At 37.1% G+C, this 22,592-nt stretch overlaps 1 protein-coding gene across 1 annotated transcript in view; it reads left to right on the top strand.

Annotated features, from left to right (window-relative positions):
• Positions 1 to 18: 18 nt before the first annotated feature.
• LOC136040278 (uncharacterized) overlaps positions 19 to 22,592 on the top strand; it is an 80,269-nt gene continuing 57,695 nt past the window's right edge. The window contains exons 1-2 of the mRNA XM_065724521.1: positions 19 to 127; positions 22,393 to 22,581. Coding sequence (XP_065580593.1) covers positions 22,418 to 22,581 — 164 coding nt within the window. The 5' untranslated portion in view covers positions 19 to 127; positions 22,393 to 22,417. The remainder of the gene's footprint in view (positions 128 to 22,392; positions 22,582 to 22,592) is intronic.

Here is a 22,592-nt window from a genome sequence, read left to right on the forward strand (position 1 = left end):
TTTACTTACAGAAGAAAAGATTAAAATATAAATGGCTTCCATTGGAAGAAAAATTGTGAAAAATGTTTACGTTTTGCTTCAGGATATATGGAGCTATTTGTTTCTTTAACGACTATCAAGCTTGGTGGTAAGATTGTTGTTACTAAATCAAGATGTGCTTATGTACCAAGAGCAGTAGATTGTGACAAAGCCTTTTATTGAAAACTTTTCCTACTAATTGTTTGACGTGTTATTGTGTATTCAAACCCAGACTTATTCTAACTATTAGGCTAAGTTTTAAAAGGAATAGTGGTTAAGTGCTAGGTTTATCGTTTAGGTTTAGATTAAATCTCATATCCTCAAGAGTAGGCTATCATATTCTAAGCAATCAGCCAAAGTACCCTAGTCAAGCTATTTTTGTGCTGTACAGGTATGTATAAGTAAGTCCTAGGTGTAAAGACTTTAAAGGAAAGTTATGTATACCCTATACACTTAGGAAACTTACCTATAATGGTTTAGTTTAGCATCTTCTGGACTTGAGCAAATATCTATACAACTTTCTAAGGTCCATTATAAGCTATTGTAACACCTTTTACTTCTAATTCAAAACCTAATCTTTGAATTTGTTCTTATCAATCCAACATTGGAAACAGTCAGTGAGGAGATATATCTAGTTGCAGTTTCTGATAAGTTTTAGCATAGTCTTTTCCATAGATGAAAAAAGGTGAGGAATTCAATCAGTCTTAAAGCAAATATAAACTTTTGTTTTCATTGTAAGCAAAACCTCTACAACAGGCTATGTGAAAACTTCTGAAAATGTTTTCTAAGTCTTAACACCAATGTCAATATTTTTCAAAAGAGCTACCATTGCTTCCAATATGATACTATGTTAGCCATAGGTCAAAATTTTGCAACCAGTCAAAGTTGAAAGCATGAAAAGTAATTTATGCAACACTTTAGTAATGCAATGACAAGCCAATATATGCTTATTTCAGTTTAAGCTGATGGAAAAAGTAAGATGGATAGAATAAAATTCTAATAAGTAGAATTTCTTCCATTTGTCTTCTCAGTGGCATTTGAAAAAAAAGGTGTCTTGACCCCAATATTGATTCACCAGAAGCACTTGTAAACAGTAGACCAAAGACAATAGAGGAACAATTTACTGGTAGATCATAATTTACAACACAAAGAACATTTGTCTTCCTCAAAACTTACCAGCTGTTGGTACCAATTAAGCATAGCTGGAAGGACTATGTGGCTTGTCTTACTCATCCATCTCAGAAATTCTATCCTGCTCCTGTTTGCATGCAGACCAACATTAAAAAAATAAACTTGAGGAACATAAACCATGGAAGGTTTATTGTCAATGTATGATTTACATGAGTAGCCTATATGTAATTAAAGTCATGTGAGTATTTCAAAGAAACAGTTGAGCCTATTAACTAGAGTTTGTAGGCTGATACCTTGTGATGCATCCAGGAATATTATGCTCATTTAAAATTTGAACCTATGCTAGTATAAATTCACTGGTGAATGTTCCTTCTCAGCAGCATAAAGAGTAAGTGGGATTAAACACATAAAAAACATAGTTGTTTTTTATATGTGTCTATATAATAAGAAAAAGCATGATGGATCTTAATGGAAATTGTTTAGTCTAAATAGGCAAATTTAAGTTACTCATGAGGAATAAAGCATACCTTTTCCTAATTACCTGTAAGTAATTTCCCTGTGAAAAAATATGTCAGGCTCCTTGTTGCTAAAAATAAGCTTTTGCTATTTTAGAATTGAAATTGTCAAGGCATTTACATTGGACTTTAAAGCTAATGTCTAGTACCAATATTTTAGCTCTAGATTTTGAATGGATTCTGCTTTTTTTTTCTTATGAGAACCTGTAATAATAAATAATCTATGAAGTATTGTATAGCTGCCTTCAGAAGAAAAAAAACAGTATATGCAATTATTTTTGTTAAATATTGGAAAAAAAAGTTTCTTAGTTCCAATATAAAATTATCTGATATATTTGGGAGGCTTGGGTTTGTTATGAAGCAGTGATATATCAAAGTAATACAACCAGGGGTGTAAGTTAGTTATCATATTTAAATATGTTTTTCACCCAGATAATCCTTGAAACTCCTATTAATAAGCCATCAATTTCATTTTGTTCAAAATTGGACTTCCAAAGCCAGAAATTAAGATAAAAAATGACTTTTAAGGTTACATTGAATATTAAATTTTTTTATATGTACTGTTTTTAAAGGTGTCATCTGGGACTTTTGAAATTCTCATGTAATTTACGTACTGCAGAGCTCCTATGTGGTCATTATTTCAACTAAAAGTCGCTGTTTCTTAAAGCTGGTCAATGTTTGTCACTATTTTGGTGAAACAGTCACTAAATTCACTTTTTATGAGAATGACTGTTTTTCCAAGAGTTTGTGCTTCCAGGCCAATGCAATCCCTGTTTAGAGTGGAATAATTTGAAAAAAAATCTTTTTGTGCTGATCAGATTTGACTTTTACAGCTGTTCTGAGCTGAGGTACTTTTTTGTGGGCAGATGTAACATTGGCAGCTGACAAGGTAAGTTTCAATATTTGATTTTCTACCAAAATGGTAAAGCTGCTCATCATCTTTACCTAGTATAAATACAAAAATGAAAGAATTTGTTGTCCCTGCAGCATAAATGGCTGAGGTCTGTCTTCTTGCATCCCTTAGAAGTACTTTTCTAGTTTTTGTTTTAATTTTATGTAAAGCTGTTGCATGTATGTGAGAGCAGTAAAGAGCATGTATGTGAGATTAGGCTATTGGCTGAGGTGTTTTCAGAAGGTGGTAGATAGAGGTCAGTTTACCTAGAATAGTTGAAGTAATTCTAATGTTGATCCCATTTGCCTTCTCTTTAGTAATTTTTCATGCATATACTGTTCCTTATTTACGAGTTGTGATAAAGGCACATCTGATCCCTCATCAAGCTTAAAGCTAACTTTGATGCATGAAAAGATTGTAACTTTCATGGAATTAAGGTTTATACGGATCAAATGTGTTATAATGTAAAGATAGTTTTGATTTTTACATGAAATTGAGGTTCTATTGTATTTCCTTTTTTCAGTAACTTCATACTGAATTGAGACCTGTACAATGGGAAGTGCAAATTTTTGAAGGAATGGATGTCAAAAGATGATCCCACTGGTGTACTGTATAAAGATTGGTGTACTGATTGAAGTGCTCAGTCATACTGCTGTAATCGCCTGCTCCTTGTGTGTCTGTACAATGAGCCGGTCAAAAGGCTTTCAAGCTCTAGAGCAGGACACTAGAACAGAAGGTCATTGGCAGAATGCAGTAAATTAAATCCTTTGTAGCTGTGGATGGTAGTAAGGACTGTTAGATATCTGGATATGTGGAGACATGTTATCCATAATGCTATCCGAAAGGACAAGAAGTTATTAGGGAGGATGTTTCATAGCTGGTGACCACAGTGTACTATTTCTTCCAGGACTCGCTGGCTAGATTAGATAACTTTTGGAAAATACAGCAAAGAATGAGTGTAACAACTCTAGGGTTCATATAGCACATACCCACAAGATGGCTTACACTTGTCCCAGCTTTGCGAAGGGCTTTCTTGGAATGATAACCATCAATGGATTACTGTCTGAAGTTTATATCTATGAAAAAAAACAAAAGACTTATGAATTTGAACTCGTTTCTGTTGATTGCAGCATGGAGAAAGTTCCAAATCTGTCTGTAGCAGAATTCCAAAAGCTGCTAAATCTGCCAACAAATTTCACTAAGCCATGAAAACTGCCAAGCAGCATTGCTATGCTACCATCCCACTTTTCCATGGCAAGCTCGATGCTAAACTACATGATGATTCATTAAATATGAAAAGCTTAGATGACATCATGTTGTCAAATGATTACCTCAAAGATGTTAAGGAACATCATATGAAATCGTACTTGATCGGAGTGCTTGGACAAATCAGAGCTTCAACTTCCTACTTGCTAAAAGACATTTCCTCTAAAAGTGACCCTGTCAGGCTCCTAAACAGCTTCAGATACTTTCATCCTGCAGTGAGAATAATAGCGAGTAGTTTGAAAATGTTTGTTTCATAGCTACGAAATTACAAGTTGGTACGTCAAGATAAGATGTTTTGGATGACAAGTGGAAGCTCAAACAGCTTGACAAAGATCCAGACTTGGTAGCTGCGACGAGAGTTGGTGAATATTCAATAAATTTGCTGTGTCGTGAAGATTCATATTGGAAACATAAGTATCCAAACCTTGCAGGCGTTGTCAAAGTAGCACTCCATTTAGCCCATAGAACTGCAAATGCTGAGAGGGGTTTCTCACTATCAGCAAAACTTATATCCAAAGAGAGAGCATTAATGGGAGAAAAAGAATGTTGAATGCAATGCAAGCAGTTGCTGGCGGGTTGAAAATGTTTGGATGCAAGCCTGAGAACATTCCTATCACACATAACCTGATGAAGCTTGTATGGGAAGCTTCATCCAATTGCTTGAACCATCTTGAAGATCATTGTGAACGCGAGAAAGCTCAAGAAAAGGCTATGAGAAAGAAGCGAGAAGCTGGCCAAGAAGAAGCTATCTTGCTGGAAGAGCTACAGAAAATCAAGAAAAACTTTCGAATCTGCAGCTAGACCTAGAAACACAAGGAGAAAGAATTGCCAACAGTTTGTTAAATGAGGGAGTTGGTAGTCTGAAAAAAAAGAGATCGATTGCAGTAATACTGAAGGAATTACTGTCACACAGGCTATCCTGGAAATTCCTTTGGCAGTAAGAGATTAAGTGAATTGTCAATCCAAAGACGTTAATCTACAGAAATAAAAATTGATAACATTCCAAAACGAAAGCAAACTTCCATCACTTAGCAAGAGAAAGAAGAAGTTTAAGGCTTTTCTCATGCTTGGTGACAGTATTTATTTTGACACATGTATCTGAATGTTTTTTATATTGTGCCTATCAAAGATTCCTTTTTTTGTGATTCATTGTACCTTTAAACGCGAAGTAAATAAACTGAACGATAAAGAAAGCTCAGTGAAAAATAAAGATTTGGGAATAGCGAATAACGTCTTCGACAATTCGAGGAGATATACTTCTGAATCTCTAAACTGATACTATTTTGGTCACTTCTTTTGTGCCATAAGTAATTTTTTGAGCTATTTAGACGTGAAAAGTCCGTAGGAGCCCTACTGCTGAAGTATCTGTCTCCCTAACAAGACAATCTCAAGGCTCCTACATACTTTTCCCGTGTGCAATGTTTTCTCAAGCTTTGAGCATTTATTTCATAAACACAAGTGCCTAAAAAGTAAGTAAACTAAGGAAAATAGATGACAAGGCAATTCATAATAGGTACTACAATGCCGAGAACGTACTGACTATGTTGCATATTCCTTCTTACACAAGTAGCAAGTTCTTTCGCAGATTAGGGTCACAAGGGTCTCTGATGGTGTGTCCAGATCTGGTTACCCTGACATATTTAGATTCAAGAGGTCATGTAGACACATAATCTTTACATTTGCTTTTCTTTTGTTCATGCAAGTTCAATAGTATTTTTTGCAGCATCAATTTTAATGCTAATTCCTTCCGAATTTTATATTTTTCTTCTGATCCTAAAGGCATCTATAGGACCTGGGCTGCGACTGAGCTGTAGCTTCATGATAAAATTATGTGCTTGACAAGTAGGAATCAAGGTGTTTTTCAAATCTTTTGCTAAAAGACGTAAATTTTGTCCAGAATGTATGTCAATTATGCTATTTCACATTAAAAAAAAAACAAGAGGATGGTTATAGTTGTTTCAAAATGCCAATGACAGTCCTTGTCTAATTTTTTTCCAACTATATTGCTGGATGAGAACGTTTGAAATCTCTGAAAAGTTTGGGCTCTGTTGTCTGTGGGATGAGTCTCTCCTTCTGTATTGGTACCAAGGGCGATGGTTTGCAACTCATGAATAGTTCAGGTGGAATTCCTAGACCAGCCATGGGAGTGTTGTTTTACTCCTGAAGAGCTAAACATTGGTCTGTATTGTATTCAACTGATCATCAGTTGCTCAAAAATCTGGACTGATTTTTTCCTTAGTCCATTTGACTGTTGGTAGTGTGGAGTGGACGTAAAGTTCTGGATGTCCCAGTCTCTGGTGAGTCTAGGAAATTCTTGGACAAATTGGACTGTTGTCAGGTAGTCAGTAGGATGTCTTGGTAGGAAACTGTGTTTATAGTTTAAATATAACATTTAACTGTAATAAGATGTTTTGGCACTTGGAATTTTAGCAGGTATACTTCCACCTTTTTAAAGAACATTGGCAGTATGAATAACAAAATCATTGTTTCTTTCACCGGGTTGGGCTGTCTTTTAATGCGTGATTCACGGGTAAGTATCATTTTCTCCATTTAATTGTGAATTTTGACCAGAATAAGACTGTTTTAGCTAAATCTTCTGTCTTTTTAATATCAAGCCAGGAGTTATGCAAGTGCTTGAGGATGTTACCATCTAGATTCCGGGGAATGACTATCCTGTCACCTTTTATCATCACACCATCAGTTTTTCCTATTTTATCATGCCCATTCCAGTATGGCACTAATGCTGGAGGGCAGTTTCTCTACCGGTCTTCCGAAACTTTGTTGGCTATGTCTGTCTAGACTTCCATCTTTTTAATCTCTTTCAGTTTCTTTTCAAATTTCACACAGTCTATTATCTTTAACAAGAGTTGATTTGAAAAAGGCCAGTGCTGCATGCCCTGATTCTTTTGAGCTTCATCATCTGTTTGGAGTCACATACATTTGTGACAAATTGTCTGCTACCAGAATCTCCAACTCAGGCAAACTTGAACAGATTGCTTTCTGGATAGTAAAACGCGCCTGTTCATGAATGGCAGGCCATTTGAATTTTCTTTTGAAAACATCTCAGTGGGTTGTTAAAATTTGAAAGATTTGGGATGGTCTTAGAAAGAAAGTAATACACGCTTGAAAGAATATATAGCTCATCATGTGCCTCTAGGCATTACATTTGTGTATGGGTCTGTTTTCAATCCATCTTAGGCAAGTATGTGTCCAAAACAGTGTGTTTCTTTTTCTTCAAAGGAACATTTTTTGGGGATTAAACTTGTTTTTTGTCTCATTGCCTCTTTGTAAAACTTCATGCAGCTTTGAATAATGGTACTGATGATTGTAGACAATACCCACAGTAGTATCTACGACAAGTCCAATAATCAATCCCCTATAAGCTTTATATATTTTTCTCTGGAATTTATCTTAGCATGATTTAATATCAAATAGTCATCTTTCGGAACATTATGTTCCATGTACTGTATTAAAAATGTCACACAGTAGACTCCTTGTCACACATCATTGACTTGTATCTTTATCTGGTATCTCACCTAAGATAAACTTCTGGCTTCTGTGCATTTGTATGCAATGTCATCAAGGGTCTAAGCATATCCAGAGGTATACATCTGGTTTCAAGGTAACTGCTACTGATTTTACCCATCCTGTTGATTTACCCATATTTTCATTGGTTTTGGTGCTTTGTGGCACTCTGGCTGGTGTTTGAATGGCTTATGCAAGCCATTCGAAATTTTCTTTAAACGATAGACTGATGGGAGTGGATATTCCGTTGAGTACACTTTATAGGTACCGAGAAGCTTTCCAACACATTCAAATCTCGTTCCTTTTCCTCTAATATAGCCTGCAGTTAAGGTCTTAGATTAGGTTGTAGCTGAGGTGCGTGTTCACTTTTACTTAATGCGACCTTAGTCATCACTTGTTTAAGTAGTTTTCACCTGTTTAGTTGCAAAGGATTGGTTTTCTTTCTGTATGTGCTACATAGAGTGTATTTGGGACGGATTTTCCCAGTCTTTCAACGTCAGCTGACATATACTGTTCACTAATAACTTGCCTCCCGCATTGTTAGTTAGTAGATGGTTCGTATTGTTAATTTTCTTTTTCTGAGCATATGCTTTTCTTACTCTTTGTAAGGACTGTATTTGCTTCTTGTCCAGGTGTCAGTTTTGAAGATTGCATCCACAGCTTGTACCACCAGATAAAGGGTGACATCCAGGAGCATCTAGATTATTTTTTACTAGGACTTCAATATAGCTGATTATCAACTCACTTGAGAATTCCCCTTTGTTATTGGAAAAGTCAGCTTGCCTTTTGCAAACTTTCACGAAATTGTTCAATTTGCTGGATATCTCCCATTTCGCAGGGTATTTATTGTACTAAGAGTATACCAAGTCCTGGCACACTTCAATATATAAACAGCTGTGAGGAATGCCGCGTGGTTTCTTCTAGACCTTTATTTCTTGTGTGTCTCTAGAGGGTTCTTGAGTAATTCAATTCAATTTATTCAAATAAAACATAACACCAATAATAATTGGGATCCTGGAAGCGAACTTGTTGAGTACCATAACAACGAAAAAATGAAAATGAAAAAAAGGAAAAGAAAACACGGGTAATTAAAGCAAACTGAACAGAAGTTTAGAGAAATATGATATCGAAGTTTAGTACATTGTTATACAGCGTTTGAAAATTTGTGGATAGTTCGACACTGGATGGTATCATATTCCATTGAAGTATAGATTTATAAATAGGGGATCGCTGTGCGGAACTAGAGACACACTTTGGGACAATGAAGGAACGGTTGGATGAACGGAGACAGAGGCCTTCAGAATTATTACTATTAAAATAAGATAATAAATGGGGAAGAAGATTTTTATGGTAAGCGGAGTATGCAAGTGATAGATTTAATTTTTTGATTATTCGTTCAAAAGGAATAACACCAAAATCGGAGTACAAGTCCTGGGTGGAATATAGGTGGGGCAGCCGAAAAACTGCTTCGATGGCACGGTTTTGGTCAGATTTCAATTTATTGGTAACTGAAGGATAAGTATTGCCCCAAACAGATCTGCAGTATGAGATATATAGGTGAATAAAAGAGTAATAAAGGGTGACAAGGATATCGGGAGGAAAAAATAATTCACATGATTAATCATGCTTACCTGTCGCAAGACTATGGCTCTGATATAGGAAACTTGGCAACTTCGACCTGCGGGAGGAGATTGGTAGAATATTTTAGGCGAAGTGCTTGCTGAGCTTCATTTTTTTTGTAAGGAGTTCGAAATAATACAACCTGACTTTTCTTACTGTTAATGGTCATGCAGTTAACGAGACACCACTCCTCTACTTGATTCAGAAGGGTTTGAGTAGAGTTGACGAACGATGGTAAATTAGGACCGGTGTCCTGGGATCAGCAAAAAGGAATGGGTGCACTAATGGACCCAGGTCCGTAACCAAATCGTTAATATAAAGGAGAAAAGTATTGGACCGAGAACAGAGCCCTGTGGGACGCACCTCCAGACAAGTAGGGGATGTGAAGTCAACCCCCATACTCACACTCTGTACTCTTCCAGAGAGATAAGAGCCGAACCATGAGAAAGGAACTCCACGAATCCCAAAGTTGTTGAGTTTACTTAATAAAACACTGTGATCAACCATGTCACCAGTGCATGAGCAGTTGAAAATTTGGAACGGAAGCCATATTGATGAGGAATCATTAACGAATCAGAAGGATTAATCCCAAATAAAAAGGGAGGAAGACGTCAGAATATAATTCTCTCGAGCACTTTAGATATAACTGGGAGAAATGAGATTGGATGGTTATTACTTATCTCAGACGGATCACCTTTTTTATGAATCGGGATAACAATTGCTGATTTAATTATTTCTGGGAAGACTCCATTGGTCATAGACAGGTTTGCTATGTGCACAATGGGTTCACAAACATTGGAAGATACGGTCCTAAGAAGCTTATTGCTTATGCCAAAGAAGTCAGGTGTATCACTATTACAGAGAGATTCAATAACTTAAAGCACCTCTTTACTATCAGTTGAAGAGGAAAACATGGATCTGGGATTCTTGCTCGGGTGTACGACTGGGAGGTTGTAACAGGAGTTAGCATTTGGAATATTAGTGAAATAATTATTAAAAGCATCCGGTACTGAAATTGGGTTAATTAATCTGCCATTGGTGTCCTTAAGTTTAATTTAATAAAAAAAACTAATTTTTTTAGCTGAAAGTAAGGAGCGACATTAAAACTTAAAACGAACAGAAATTACTCCGTATATAAAATGGGTTGTCCCCTCCGCAATCCCTCGCTCTTTACGCTAAAGCTTTTAATTGTTTTAAAAAGTAGAATTGTGGCAAAGAGTCAAACTTTAGTGTAAAGAGCGAGGGATTGCGGAGGGGACAACCCATTTTATATACGGAGTAATTTCTGTTCGTTTTAAGTTTTAATTTCGCTCCTTACTTTCAGCTAAAAAAATTATTTTTTTTTTATTAAATTTTTTATTTTCTTAAAATGAAATTTGTATATTAATTCTTTTTTTTTGGCTAAATAGCTTTCTCTTAGTTTTAATCAGACGATTTTGAGAAATAAGGGGTGGAGAAGGAGGCCTAGTTGTCCTCCGATTTTTCGGTTGCTTAAAAAGGCAACTAGAACTTTTAATTTTTAACGAACGTTTTTATTAGTAAAAAATATACTTAACTTATAAATTAGCAACTTACGTAACAAATTTTCATAATCTTATATTTTTACTATGTATACAAGGGGGTTTGTATCCTCGTTAATACCTCGCTCTTTACACTAAATCTTAAGCTTTGTCCCAATTCTTTAAGAATGACCCCTGAATCAGAAAGACCGTAGAATAAATAGTTGAAATTACTAAAAATACTTTAGCATAAAGAGCGAGGTATTTATCTCCTCCTAAATACCTCGCTCTTTATGCTAAAGTATTTTTAGAACCCCTCATATGCGTAATAATCTCTGTTCGTTTTAAGTTTCAATGCTACTCCTTCCTTTCATTTGAAAAAACGTTTTCATGTTTATTTTTCATTGTTTTCATATAATAATGCTAGAAAATCATGCGCCCTTTTCCTTGAATTTTTCTTCTCCCATGACAGATTCCTCCAAGGAAAGATCCTCAAACATAGCCCCCTCCCCTCAGCCCCACCCCCCAAACAAAATAAAATCCCCCTGAAAACGTCTGTACACTTCCCATTAACCATTACTATATGTAAACACTGGTCAAAATTTGTAACTTGCAGCCCCTCCCCCAGGGATTGTGGGGGAGTAAATCATCCCCAAATACATAGTTATTATGGTTTTCGACTATGCTGAACAAAATGGCTATCTCAAAATTTTGATCCGTTGACTTCGGGAAAAAATGAGCGTGGGAGGGGGCCTAGATGCCCTCCAATTTTTTTGATCACTTAAAAAGGGCACTAAAACTTTTCATTTCCGTTAGAATGAGCCCTCTTGCGACATTCTAGGACCACTTGTTCGATACGACAACCCCTGGGAAAAAAAAAACAAAAAACAAATAAACACGCACCCTTGATTTGTCTTCTGGCAAAAAATGCAAAATTCCACATTTTTGTAGATAGAAGCTTGAAACTTCTACAGTAGGGTTCTCTGATACGCTGAATCTGATGGTGTGATTTTCGTTAAGATTCTATGACTTTTAGGGGGTGTTTTCCCCTATTTTCATAAATAAGGCAGATTTTCTCAGGCTCGTAACTTTTGATGGGTAAGAATAAACTTGATGAAACTTATATATTTAAAATCAGCATTAAAATGCGATTCTTTTGATGTAGCAATTGATATCAAAATTCAATTTTTTAGAGTTTTGGTTACTATTGAGCCGGGTCGCTCCTTACTACAGTTCGTTACCACAAACTGTTTGATAGGTACAGATTCTGAATTCCTTTTTTTTAAAGAATATTTATTATGGACCAAATTTTTTGCAAGTTCCCCTTTGCAGTAAGATTTTTGAATAATACTGTTTTTATTTCTCCCGGACGGTATATAAGTTTTTGTGTTTTTATAATCAGTTAGGTCAATAACGCTACCGGTTTTGCAAGCAAACTTATATAGGTCATTTTCACGGTATGAAAGAGATTATCAGGCTATTGTACATCCAGGGGCGTATATGGGTAGTTTTTCGGTTTGATTTACGGACTGGAAAGGTTGAACTGATAAGATCACTCAGGCCTTGTGTAAAACCATTTGTGGCTGAATTAACATCTTGGCAATCCAAAACCTTGGACCAGTCAAAGGATTTCAATTGATCCTTGAATCGGTCCATATTTGCAGTATTATATATTCCAATAGACATAGACAAAATTAAATATAAAAAAGTTTTTTCAGCTGGAAGTAAGCAGCAGTATTAAAACTTAAAACGAACAGAAATTATTACCCATATGAGGGGCTCACCTCCTCCTAATACCTCGCTCTTTACGCTAAAGTATTTTTAGTAATTCCAACTATTTATTCTACGGCTTTTGTGATTCAGGGGTCATTCTTAATGAATTGGGACAAAATTTAAGCTTTAGTGTAAAGAGCGAGGTACTGACGAGGGGGCGAACCCCCTCATATATGTAATAAAAACATGAGAATACAAAAGTTCTTTACGGAAGCTAATTTATAAGTTACGTATATCTTTTACTTATAAAAAGATCCGTAAAAAATTAAAAGTTCTAGTTGCCTTTTTAATTAACCGTAAATCGGAGGGCAACTAGGCTTCCTCCCCCGCTCTTTTTTTCTCAAAATCATTCGATCAAAATTATGAGAAAGCCATTTAGCCAAAAAATATAAATATACAAATTTCGTTTTAATTATTACTCTGCAGAGAGCAAAAATCAAAACATGCATTGATTCAAAAACGTTCAGAAATTAAACCAAAAAAAACAAGTTTTTTAAATGAAAGTAAGGAGCGACATTAAAACTTAAAACGAACAGAAATTACTCCGTATGTGAAAGGGGCTTTTCCTTCTCAACGTCCCGCTCTTTACGCTAAAGTTTTTTACTGTTTTAAAATGTAGAGTTAAGAGAAAGAGTCAAACTTTAGCGTAAAGAGCGGGGCGTTGAGAAGGAAAAGCCCCTTTCATATACGGAGTAATTTCTGTTCGTTTTAAGTTTTAATGTCGCTCCTTACTTTCATTTAAAAAACTTGTTTTTTTTATTTAATTGTTTCAGAAACGGCTTTGAAAGGGTGACTGTGTGTGCTAACGATACTAATGTAGTTGTGATACTAATAGTCCAATTCTATCGTCTCCTTAACATTTTCCCTACGGATAATGTTGTGCCTCAACTCCATGTGAAGTTTCCAAATTATAATGTCCCGATTTATGTTTTGTTCCTGTTAACCCTGTGACACAACGAGTTACTTTTTCTACATAGGAAAATGAACGTTCTTAGCGTCCGCCAAGAAGCGCGGTCTGTACATTAAGATTGATTGTGCAATACAGAAATTGAAAGCTGAAACACTCACGGAAGCCAAGATGTTCTCCTTCCAAGATATTGCAAGAAAGCTTATAATCAGCGATTATGGAAGGAATCTTGATGAGTTTTCCCACTGTGATTGACGAGTACACTTATACCCTCGTAAGAAGGAGCTAAAAGCATTGCCTCCTACAGAGGATGCGTTTGTGGTACATAGTAAGCGTTCTTACTATCAGCTTTCAACCTGTAATGCCTCGTTGATTGCAAGACTGTATCTGTCAATCCCTTTGAGTTATGGATGGTAGCTTTCTGGACAAGATGTAGTTATTGTTGTTTCGAGTGTTTCGTCGGGGTATACAACTCTTTTGTGAGTGTAGCAAAAAGTGCACCAAGAACGTAGAATGCCTTCCTCGGTTTTGTTATGTTTTGTGTGCTTTGGCGGAAAGTGTGATAATTCGCCCGAAGAAGTATAAAATATGCGTAATGTGTGGTTATTTTCTTTGGATTCTTTTTCTTTCTTTTTTTTTTCATCGAAAGCTATATTTCTGTAGCTAATTTTTATTTTATTTTGGATGTAGGGGAGAGTCGAATAAGACGGCCCGGGGGGCAAGACGGACCTTTTGTCATTGCTCGACTTGAGCGTCACCTTTTTATCACTTGTAGAGCTAGAAACAACGGCCATCTAGTGGCAAGTTTCGGAGCGAAGTCTGAGAGTTGAAGCCAATCTTGTCTTCGAGAAAAATATTTTTATTCGTTTTCACATTCTCGAAACCGGCTTTTGAGGTAAATGTTTTTCTTTTCTGGTGTTTCTAATGTTCTGTTTTATACTGTGGTAATTTTTCTTACAAATATGGAGGTCTAGGAGAGTGTGTCAGACATTAATTTTTTTCATTGCAGCGCCATCTTATGTTATAATTTTTAACTATTCCGAAAAAGCAGGTTTAGGGTAAGATGGACCACAGAGACAGCGGGTAAGACGGACCGGTCCGTCTTGCCCCCTATCATCTGGGATCCTTTTCGAAGTTATTATTTTTTTACGTATTTTGTGAATATTGTCTTACATTTATTGTTCCCGCATGTCAATTAGAAATATATTAAGCTGTCTCTCTTTTGCAGAATGGGAAAGTATACTAGGAAAACCACCCGCGGTCTCCACGACCAGGACTTACTGAGAGCAGCTGCTATGCGAGTTAAATCTGGTTCGCCGCTTCGCAAAGTTTCGAAAGAGGTTGGTTTGCCACGAAGCACAGTGCGAAGAGCAGTTGCAAAACTCGACGCAGCAGAAGATCCCCAATCAGTGGAGTTGGCAACTACCTTCAACTTTAAAAGTGTGTTCTCAGCAAACGAAGAGATACTTCTGAAGGACTATATGATCACGGCACAGAACATGCATCATGGACTTACGAAAAAGGAAGCAGGTCAGCTTGCATATGAATATGCCCAGGCCAAAGGGAAGAATATGCCGAAGAACTGGACTGAAAATAAGTGTGCAGGAAAAGACTAGATGAATAGCTTTATGAGTCGTGTTGGGCTTTCCCTAAGGTCCTCCGAAGCGACAAGCCTTGCCAGAGGCACCAGCTTCAACAGGACGAATGTCAGCGAATTCTTCAATAATTTAGAAGAGCTGCTTATAAAGCACAAGTATCCGCCGAATAGAATATATAATCTTGACTGGAGTAACCACCGTTCAGAAGACACCAAAGGTGGTTGCAGAAAAGGGATCAAAGCAAGTTGGACGCATTACTTCGGCTGAGCGAGGGACGCTGGTAACAGTCGTAGGGTGTATCAACGCAGCTGGCCAGTCGATAGCCCCTTTCTTTGTCTTTCCACGAGTGAACTGGCTTCAAAGTTTTCTCAATGGCACGCCCCTTGGAAGCACAGGAAAATGTCAGCCGTCTGGATGGATGACAGCCGAAATCTTCCCGGATATGATACGCCATCTGATCTCCCAAACCAGTTGCTGGCCCACAAATCGACTTCTGCTGATTATGGATAACCATGATTCGCAAGTCTCATTGAGCGTGGTTAATCTTTGCAGAGAAAACGGCATTGACGTCTTAACGCTTCCGCCACATTGCAGTCACAAGCTGCAGCCTCTTGATGTTGCTGTTTATTGGCCATTCAAGCGATACTACAATGAAGCAGCTAACTCGTGGATGATTTCGAACCCAAACAGGAGGATTACCATTTATAAAATCGGAATATTCGTTGGAATCGCTTTTCCAAGAGCTTTCGTCATGGAAAACGTACTAAGCGGGCTCCAAAAAACAGGAATATACCCTTTCAATAGGAACGTTTTCCAAGATCACGACTTTCTCAGCGTCTTGGTGACAGACCGACCAGCACCAGAGACGTCTCCCATGACAGGCCAGTCTGCAGTTCCATCAACCAGCCCTGGCGACGAGAGCTTGAATAACGACGTGCTGCCAACTACCAGTAGCTCAGTGATTTCTGCGACTATGCCAGTGACTCCAGAGTCGGTTTGTCCTCACCCTAAGGCGAGTTTCTATGCAAGAGACGGAAAAACGTCTAGGAAAAGAACAAAGTCCAAAATTCTGACGAACACACCTGAAAAAAACAGACTGGAAGAAGAAGTTGAGTTGAAAAGAAAAAAATCAGAAAAGAAAGCTCAAAGAAAATGGCCTGAAAAGAGAAACCTCTCCAAACAGCCTGGGAACGGGGAAGACAGCTTCGATGAACATATCGCGCTGGATGATGAAAGTGATTACAGCTTGCATTTGGATGGGTCAGAGGAGGAGGAGTTTCTTGATGGAACCGAACCAAAAAGTGGGGATTTCTTCGTTGTGAAAGTGCCGACCAAGAAGAGCTTCAGGAATTATGTTGGAGTTGTGTGTGATTGTGAATCTGATGGTTTCCAAGTTCAGTTTTGGAAGTGATTAGCTCCATCGAGCAAATTCACGGCAACTGAAGAGATGAGCTTCGTGCGAAAAGAAGAGGTCATCATGAAGCTGCCAAAACCGACCCCTTCGGGCGGAACGACGAGACAGTCGGCTCAGTTCGTTTTTCACGTAGATTTGGCCTCGTACAGTGTTTAAATATAGTTATTTGCTAACTTTTTACTTTTTTACTTACTACTAGTATTTTAAGTATTCGAAATAAAATAGTTTAGAGACAATCAATCTTTTTGAGCAATTGGGTCCGTCTTGACCAAAGGGCTGGTCCGTCTTATCCTATGGGGTGGGCAAGATGGACCTTTTGACCAACTTCAGTTTTTTTTATCTGGGCCCGGAAATACGGCTGATTTATGTGTGAAGAAGGTTTCTTTACGTAACTCAATGTTTTGGGGACAAGTTAGACACCTTTCGTCAGTCGTTGCTTGTTTCCAACCTCTTCTGCAGACGAAAAACCAAAATGGGGTCCGTCTTACCCGACTCTCCCCTACTTCTGACAAGGCTAGGATTCAGTATCTGTGCACTTTAAGTGGCTTTTGTTTTGATGCCACTCACGTAATGGAGTTGCAAAGGTGTTGTGCCATCCTATGCAAACCCAGTTGTTCTGTTCTTCTCCCTTTGAACATAACTAATGCAAATGCAGGAAAGTTTTCAGGAGGAAAAGGAAAATTGCAGGAGGTTTTACTGTCACTACTTAGGTATGTTTCAATAATGTTAAGTTAGATCTGATTGTGGTCATCATTTTTTGTTTTCTCTCTCGGTACCTTATCCTATTTCACATTCAAGTTCAAACCTCTCATCTAGGCCGAAAAACAGAAAATATAGTTGATGACGTCATCGATTAGGCAAATTAGGAGATATCTCCTTTGGTACACAAAATTTTTGTTGTGCCCGCCTATTTTCGTTTTCAGCAGCCAATTCTGCTCCTGATAACTTCCTCAATCCTCCTTTGGCTCGTTGAAGCCAGTGATGTTAGAATTTCGTTGGGTGGGGCCCTGACTACTAATGAAACAAGCGAAAGTAAATACAAAGCACATGGTAATGCATATCACTCTAAACACTGCCAGACCAAGCACATATTGGATATGTTGAGGTAAATTTTTGTATTTGTGATTTCTCTGGCAGTGAAATGCTGACTTCAAGGATGTGATCTGCGCAATAGGCAGTCCTTACAGATAGATGTGAACTACCAAGAGCATCATAGGATTTTTCACTCAGAGGGATTAAAACCACAATTAAAGTGGTCAGTAAATACCTCTTAGTCAATCAAAATGGTCCAGTTCTTATTCTAAGCTGTGTAGTTGATAGCCCATAACTCACAAATTTCAGCACCTGGAAATTCTCTACAACTTTGCAAATGTACTTGCTACATTGCCCATCGTCATGTTTCTGAAAATCTTTGTGCCAAAAGACGCAAACAGAGTTTTTGTGCAGTTTTACATTCACATGGCAAAATGTTTTGTTGAAGACAGCAAGACAGCGACTTATGAAAAAGCAGTCGTTTGTCACGGGCAGTAGCAAGACTTTTTATCACTCTTTTCATACGCTTTCTTTTCAGCATTACTCATTTACCTACACTTATTATGGGACCAGACGTGGACCTTCACCCAATATCTAGAATTCTCCGCATGGTTGACTTCAATTTATAACAATCTTGTACCAGCTCTTCAGAAAACCTTAGCCAGCAGCTCTGCTACTTTCTGCCGGACTTTCGAAATATGCCAAATGCGGTTGAGGTTATTTTTTACCTTTACCTATCATTTCTTCCGTTGACGACCAGGTCACCTGTGACGAGTTGCTGAAGGAGAAGCCAGAAGTACTTGCTTAAAGATGGGGTCATCTGGTCCTCTCAGGACATGGCCGAGCCAGTGTAGTCTTCTAGTGTGTTTGGTTCAAATGTTACAGCAGCGGCTGTGCATATCAATATTTGATATTCTTGAACCTCGCGACAGCCAAAGAATTCCATATACTTTAGATGATCCACCTTCTGTAGCAAATTCTCGACAGCATTGAAGAGAACAGATGTAGTAGCCGCATTATAGACACAAGTTCTTTCTTCGTCCTGAACTCCCACTGGTTCCACAAATGGTGGAAACGGCGCCTTTCCTTTCCGCTGCCACTCTTGAACCTTGGTCACTCTTGATTTGGACTTTTGTCTTTTCAACATCATTGTTTTAACATCCTTAATTTTACCATTCAATACATTGTTGTCATGGTCTAGGTAGATATTTTACATATCGGATGTTGGTTTCCTCGAAGATAAGATCATTGACAACAGAATCTTTCAATATGTTTCAACTGAGGCTTTTATAATTGGAAATTTCTTGCGGTAGTCTTTGTATCTGGCATTAATTGTAAAAAATATATCAAGATAAAGCCGGCTGGGTGGATTGTATCTTCTATTTACACGTGGCTTTGTGAAAACTGCTAATATGATGTTTCATTGCTTCTTTTATGTTGACGTTGTAGTACCCACCACGTTCCTCAGTCAGCAACCCGGCTTCTTTTCTAAGTTTCTCTATGGCCTTGTACAGTTTCCTCACCAATGAGTAACTCTGGTATCCAAGCATGCCCAAGAACATTTTTCAGTCCACCTATTCTCTTGATGAGTCAACTGTGGAGAACTTTGAAAAGTAAACTATTTTCTTTTTTAACTTTGATTTTTTCTTCCATGGGTGTCTCCCCTTGTTTGCGTTATTCAGAGGTGAATTCCAGAAGAAGAAAAAGCTCTTTTCTCCTCTGTTCATGAGGGATTTTTCAATAGTTAGCATTAACCTGCATCAGTTCCTCTTCCATAAGCCCTGCATTTCATGTAACAAGTATCTTTGCACAGGTCAAGTAAGGGATTCTTGTCTCGAGCTTTCTAGATTAGGATTATCTAGATAATATCTGGAATATAACTTACAAATGTGCTGATAGATGCTTCTAGTGGATGGAGCAAAATGGGGTCAAAATTCAGAACAAAACGGCTGGAATCATTATTGGGATAAGGGTTTTTCTCACAAAAATATTTTGGGCGCAATCCCAGTGGCTCTAGATATGAAAACAGGACTTCCCTCATATTCGCCTACCTGAAGTACTGGTGACGGCTCTATGACTGTTTCTAGTGCTGCTGATGGTTTTAGAGTTGTTACGGAAGTACCTTGGAGTAGAATAGAAGGCTCCACATTAAAGATAGAATCGTTTAAATTTTTAACCGAAGCGTGTTTCCTCAGCTGGCTAATTGAATGTTGACTAGTAGTAAGTTAAAAGTATAATAAGAATGTTTTCTTTCTACCATCTCACGCATTTTTGTATAAGTTAAGTCAAGCAGTGCATTTCCCTAGACAACATGGCTATCGGTAAATCAAAATTGCTGACATAACAAGACAAAACCGTGAATGCATTAATTCATCGGTCTTAGCAGCTTCCTGATCGGTGAAAATGTGTTCACTGTTTTGACATGGATTCTATTGTCATTTATATTTATCATATATATTGTCTATTGTCACATTCACGGTTTGTTGCACGATGTCGACAATATATTCGCGATTTTGCCAAGATTTATCAATTTGACTAATAGAAGGTGTCACAATAGACGGATTTGGTCTTCACTATTGGAAAGAGTGTCGTCAAAATAGTATGGGGCGATATCTAACTCAATATGTCGAAAAATAACAACACTTATGTCTTTGGACAGCCGCAATGTACCTTCAGTATATTGTCTGTTATTTTCTCTGGTTACCTCATATTTGAGTGCTGAAACATGAGAGGGGGCTCGTAGTGGGAAATCAGAAGTTCTGCTCCCCCTTTTCAGCACCAAAAATGACCAGAGGACTGCCATCCTCTCATGGGTGTCTTTGACATCGTAACGTCTTTTACCTGTAACTCTCATGGTAGTAGTTAATAATTTTATAGTACTTGTTTTGGTCAGAAGAGTCAAAAGATCAAATAAAGTCTAGGGATGACATGAGATGCTTTCCTTCAGGTACAAGTGCCTCAAGTTGTGCAAGCTGTAAATTGTTACACATATAGGTTTAAGTTGAAATAAAGTACGATTTGTTGTTTCTTGGTTCTGAGATTGCTTGAGACTTTTGGGAATCACTTTGGGGACTAGAAGGACCTGTTTTTTGGGAGGCAGGTTTCTTTTTAGAGGTAAATCCGGGATTCTGTTTTGGTTACCGCTTTTAGAGTGCAGACTATAATATAATTTCAATCTAATTAGAGAGTTTGTTTTTTGTTTTTTAGTAAAATTCCAAGCCTTTTAAAAAGAAGATTTTTTCCATAGGGGTGAAATTTTAATATGACATATATAAATTGAAGAAATAACGTAAAGAAAAAAAGAATCTTTTTTATTTAAAGGTTAATTCAATAAAAAAAAAAAGATTTTATGGACTTGGGAATTTCTTCTGGTGCAAATAAAAAATTTAAAAAGAATTTCTGACGACAGCAATATTTACCATATCTGGAAAGGATGTTGAATGGCGGGCTGAAGGAGTTTGCACATTTTCAGCTGGTGAATTAGTTCTTGGTTCAAAACGCTGTAGTTTTGTTTTGCTATCTAGAAAAATAGTTGTGTCCTTTTATTTAGAAATTTTTTTTTCTTGTAAACTTGATTAACATTGTGGCTCTTTTCTTCTGTATTGTTGACGCAATCATTCATAGCTAGTTTTTGTTAAGCTAACTTTGGAAATTTTGTTCGTCGGTCTATATTATATTGAAGTAAGTTTATTTGATAACAATTGTTTAAATAAGGCATGATATTTTTCTGTATTTGTAGAATTTTTAAGAACTAGTGCAATAGGGAAAACACAAAACCCACGTAAAAGGCATAGAATAGGATATTGATGCGAGAAGAAAAGAAAGAGTGGAATTATCCTACAGAAAATAGAAGATTAATTTATAAGACTCTTGGGAATCTTTCACCCGGTCATGATACCCGCATCTCTTTGTATACAGTTTAGATTCTAAAGAAAAGCTCAAGCAAAAACACAAATTTTAATTTTTGTAGCTATTTATAAGTAGCATACAAAAATGAAGACTATGGATGATCGTTTCCCTCCGATAATAAGATCAACCGATCATAAGACGCAAATTTCGGAGGTTAATCTATGTTCCTAACATTGCCCAGATGATTTAAAATCTTACCAATTCTTGCCAATTCAGGTAATTTAAAAGCAGCCCAAAATACTTTTTTTGATGGTGCTAAAAACAATACATCCTGTAGCGCTTTTTTTCTATTTTACAGAGATCATATATTGTTTTGTGTTTTATGTAAAGCCTTAGTTTTTTCAAATTCTCCAAATGTAAGGTAAGCTTACAAATCAAATGCATAGTCGGGGAAACAATGACTTTGTTCGCTTTATGTTTCAGCTTTACTCTTTCCTTCCATCTGGAAATCTATGTTTAAAAAAAAAATTAAGAAAAGGTCTCACTTTCATAACGCGTTTCTGGTTCAATTTAAATTTAAACGATTGTAGAAGACTCATTTTGCGATGGACAAAGAAAGAAAAAGAGGGCAAAACGAGGATTTTTTTTTTTACGGCGGTGGTTATAGATTATAAAAAATGTTTAAGCAGAGAAATTTATCACAGAAGTAGAAAACTATGGGGTGAATTTAAAAATCTTCTGTCTTCTCTAGTAAAGGATTGAATTACTATCTCCCTCGATTTCATGTCAGGTTGTGTGAATCTTTCATTGGAACAGGTACACCAGTAAGTGTTAGTTTTTTACTTTTTTATTGGATTCATTCGGCAAACGAGAAGAGGTGGGTCGTCCGAAAATGACATGAACCAAGTTATGAACCTAACCTAAAAGCAACATGAACCTAACCTAAAAATGGCATGAACCTAACCTGAACCAGTGTTAAGTCTCGAATTTTTTTTTTTGGTGATGGGATCTCCGTGACAGATCGTTGTGTGAATACTGCAGATTTTGTGTACAAACCGAAATTTTAGGTTTTGGCTCTGGGTAGAAGCCCTTTTTACAAGCGCTTTTTAAATTTAATGCAGTTATCTTATGGTATCTAATAAAGCCCGTTCTGTTCCTGCCAAATCTATTCGATTTCCAACGAAAACTTGTTTAATGCAAGTATCAAACACGAGAATAGGGTAATTAAGTAGGGTTCTTCCCTCACGCCCACGGAAGAATATTATGAAGCCTTTTCCAAAATTTTTCTGTCTATTGCTAAGTATCTAGTGTGAAGTCATTGGTAGCAGACGACTTTAACAATTTTTCTTTTAGTTGAGAAAGAGACAAAGTCATTGACATGAATATGGATTTTAATTACGAAGTAAAGGTGGCTGCCTTGAAGTCATATCTTCCTCTTCTTCAAGAGATGATTAGCAGACTAGAGAAGCAGAATGTCGCTTCAAAGGAAATGCAGTTACAGAGAATGCGTTCATTATGTAGTGTGATAAACGGAGAAAGCATGTAAGGATTTT

The sequence above is a fragment of the Artemia franciscana genome, chromosome 20 (genome assembly GCF_032884065.1).
Source record: "Artemia franciscana chromosome 20, ASM3288406v1, whole genome shotgun sequence".
Taxonomy (NCBI): Eukaryota; Metazoa; Arthropoda; class Branchiopoda; order Anostraca; family Artemiidae; genus Artemia; species Artemia franciscana.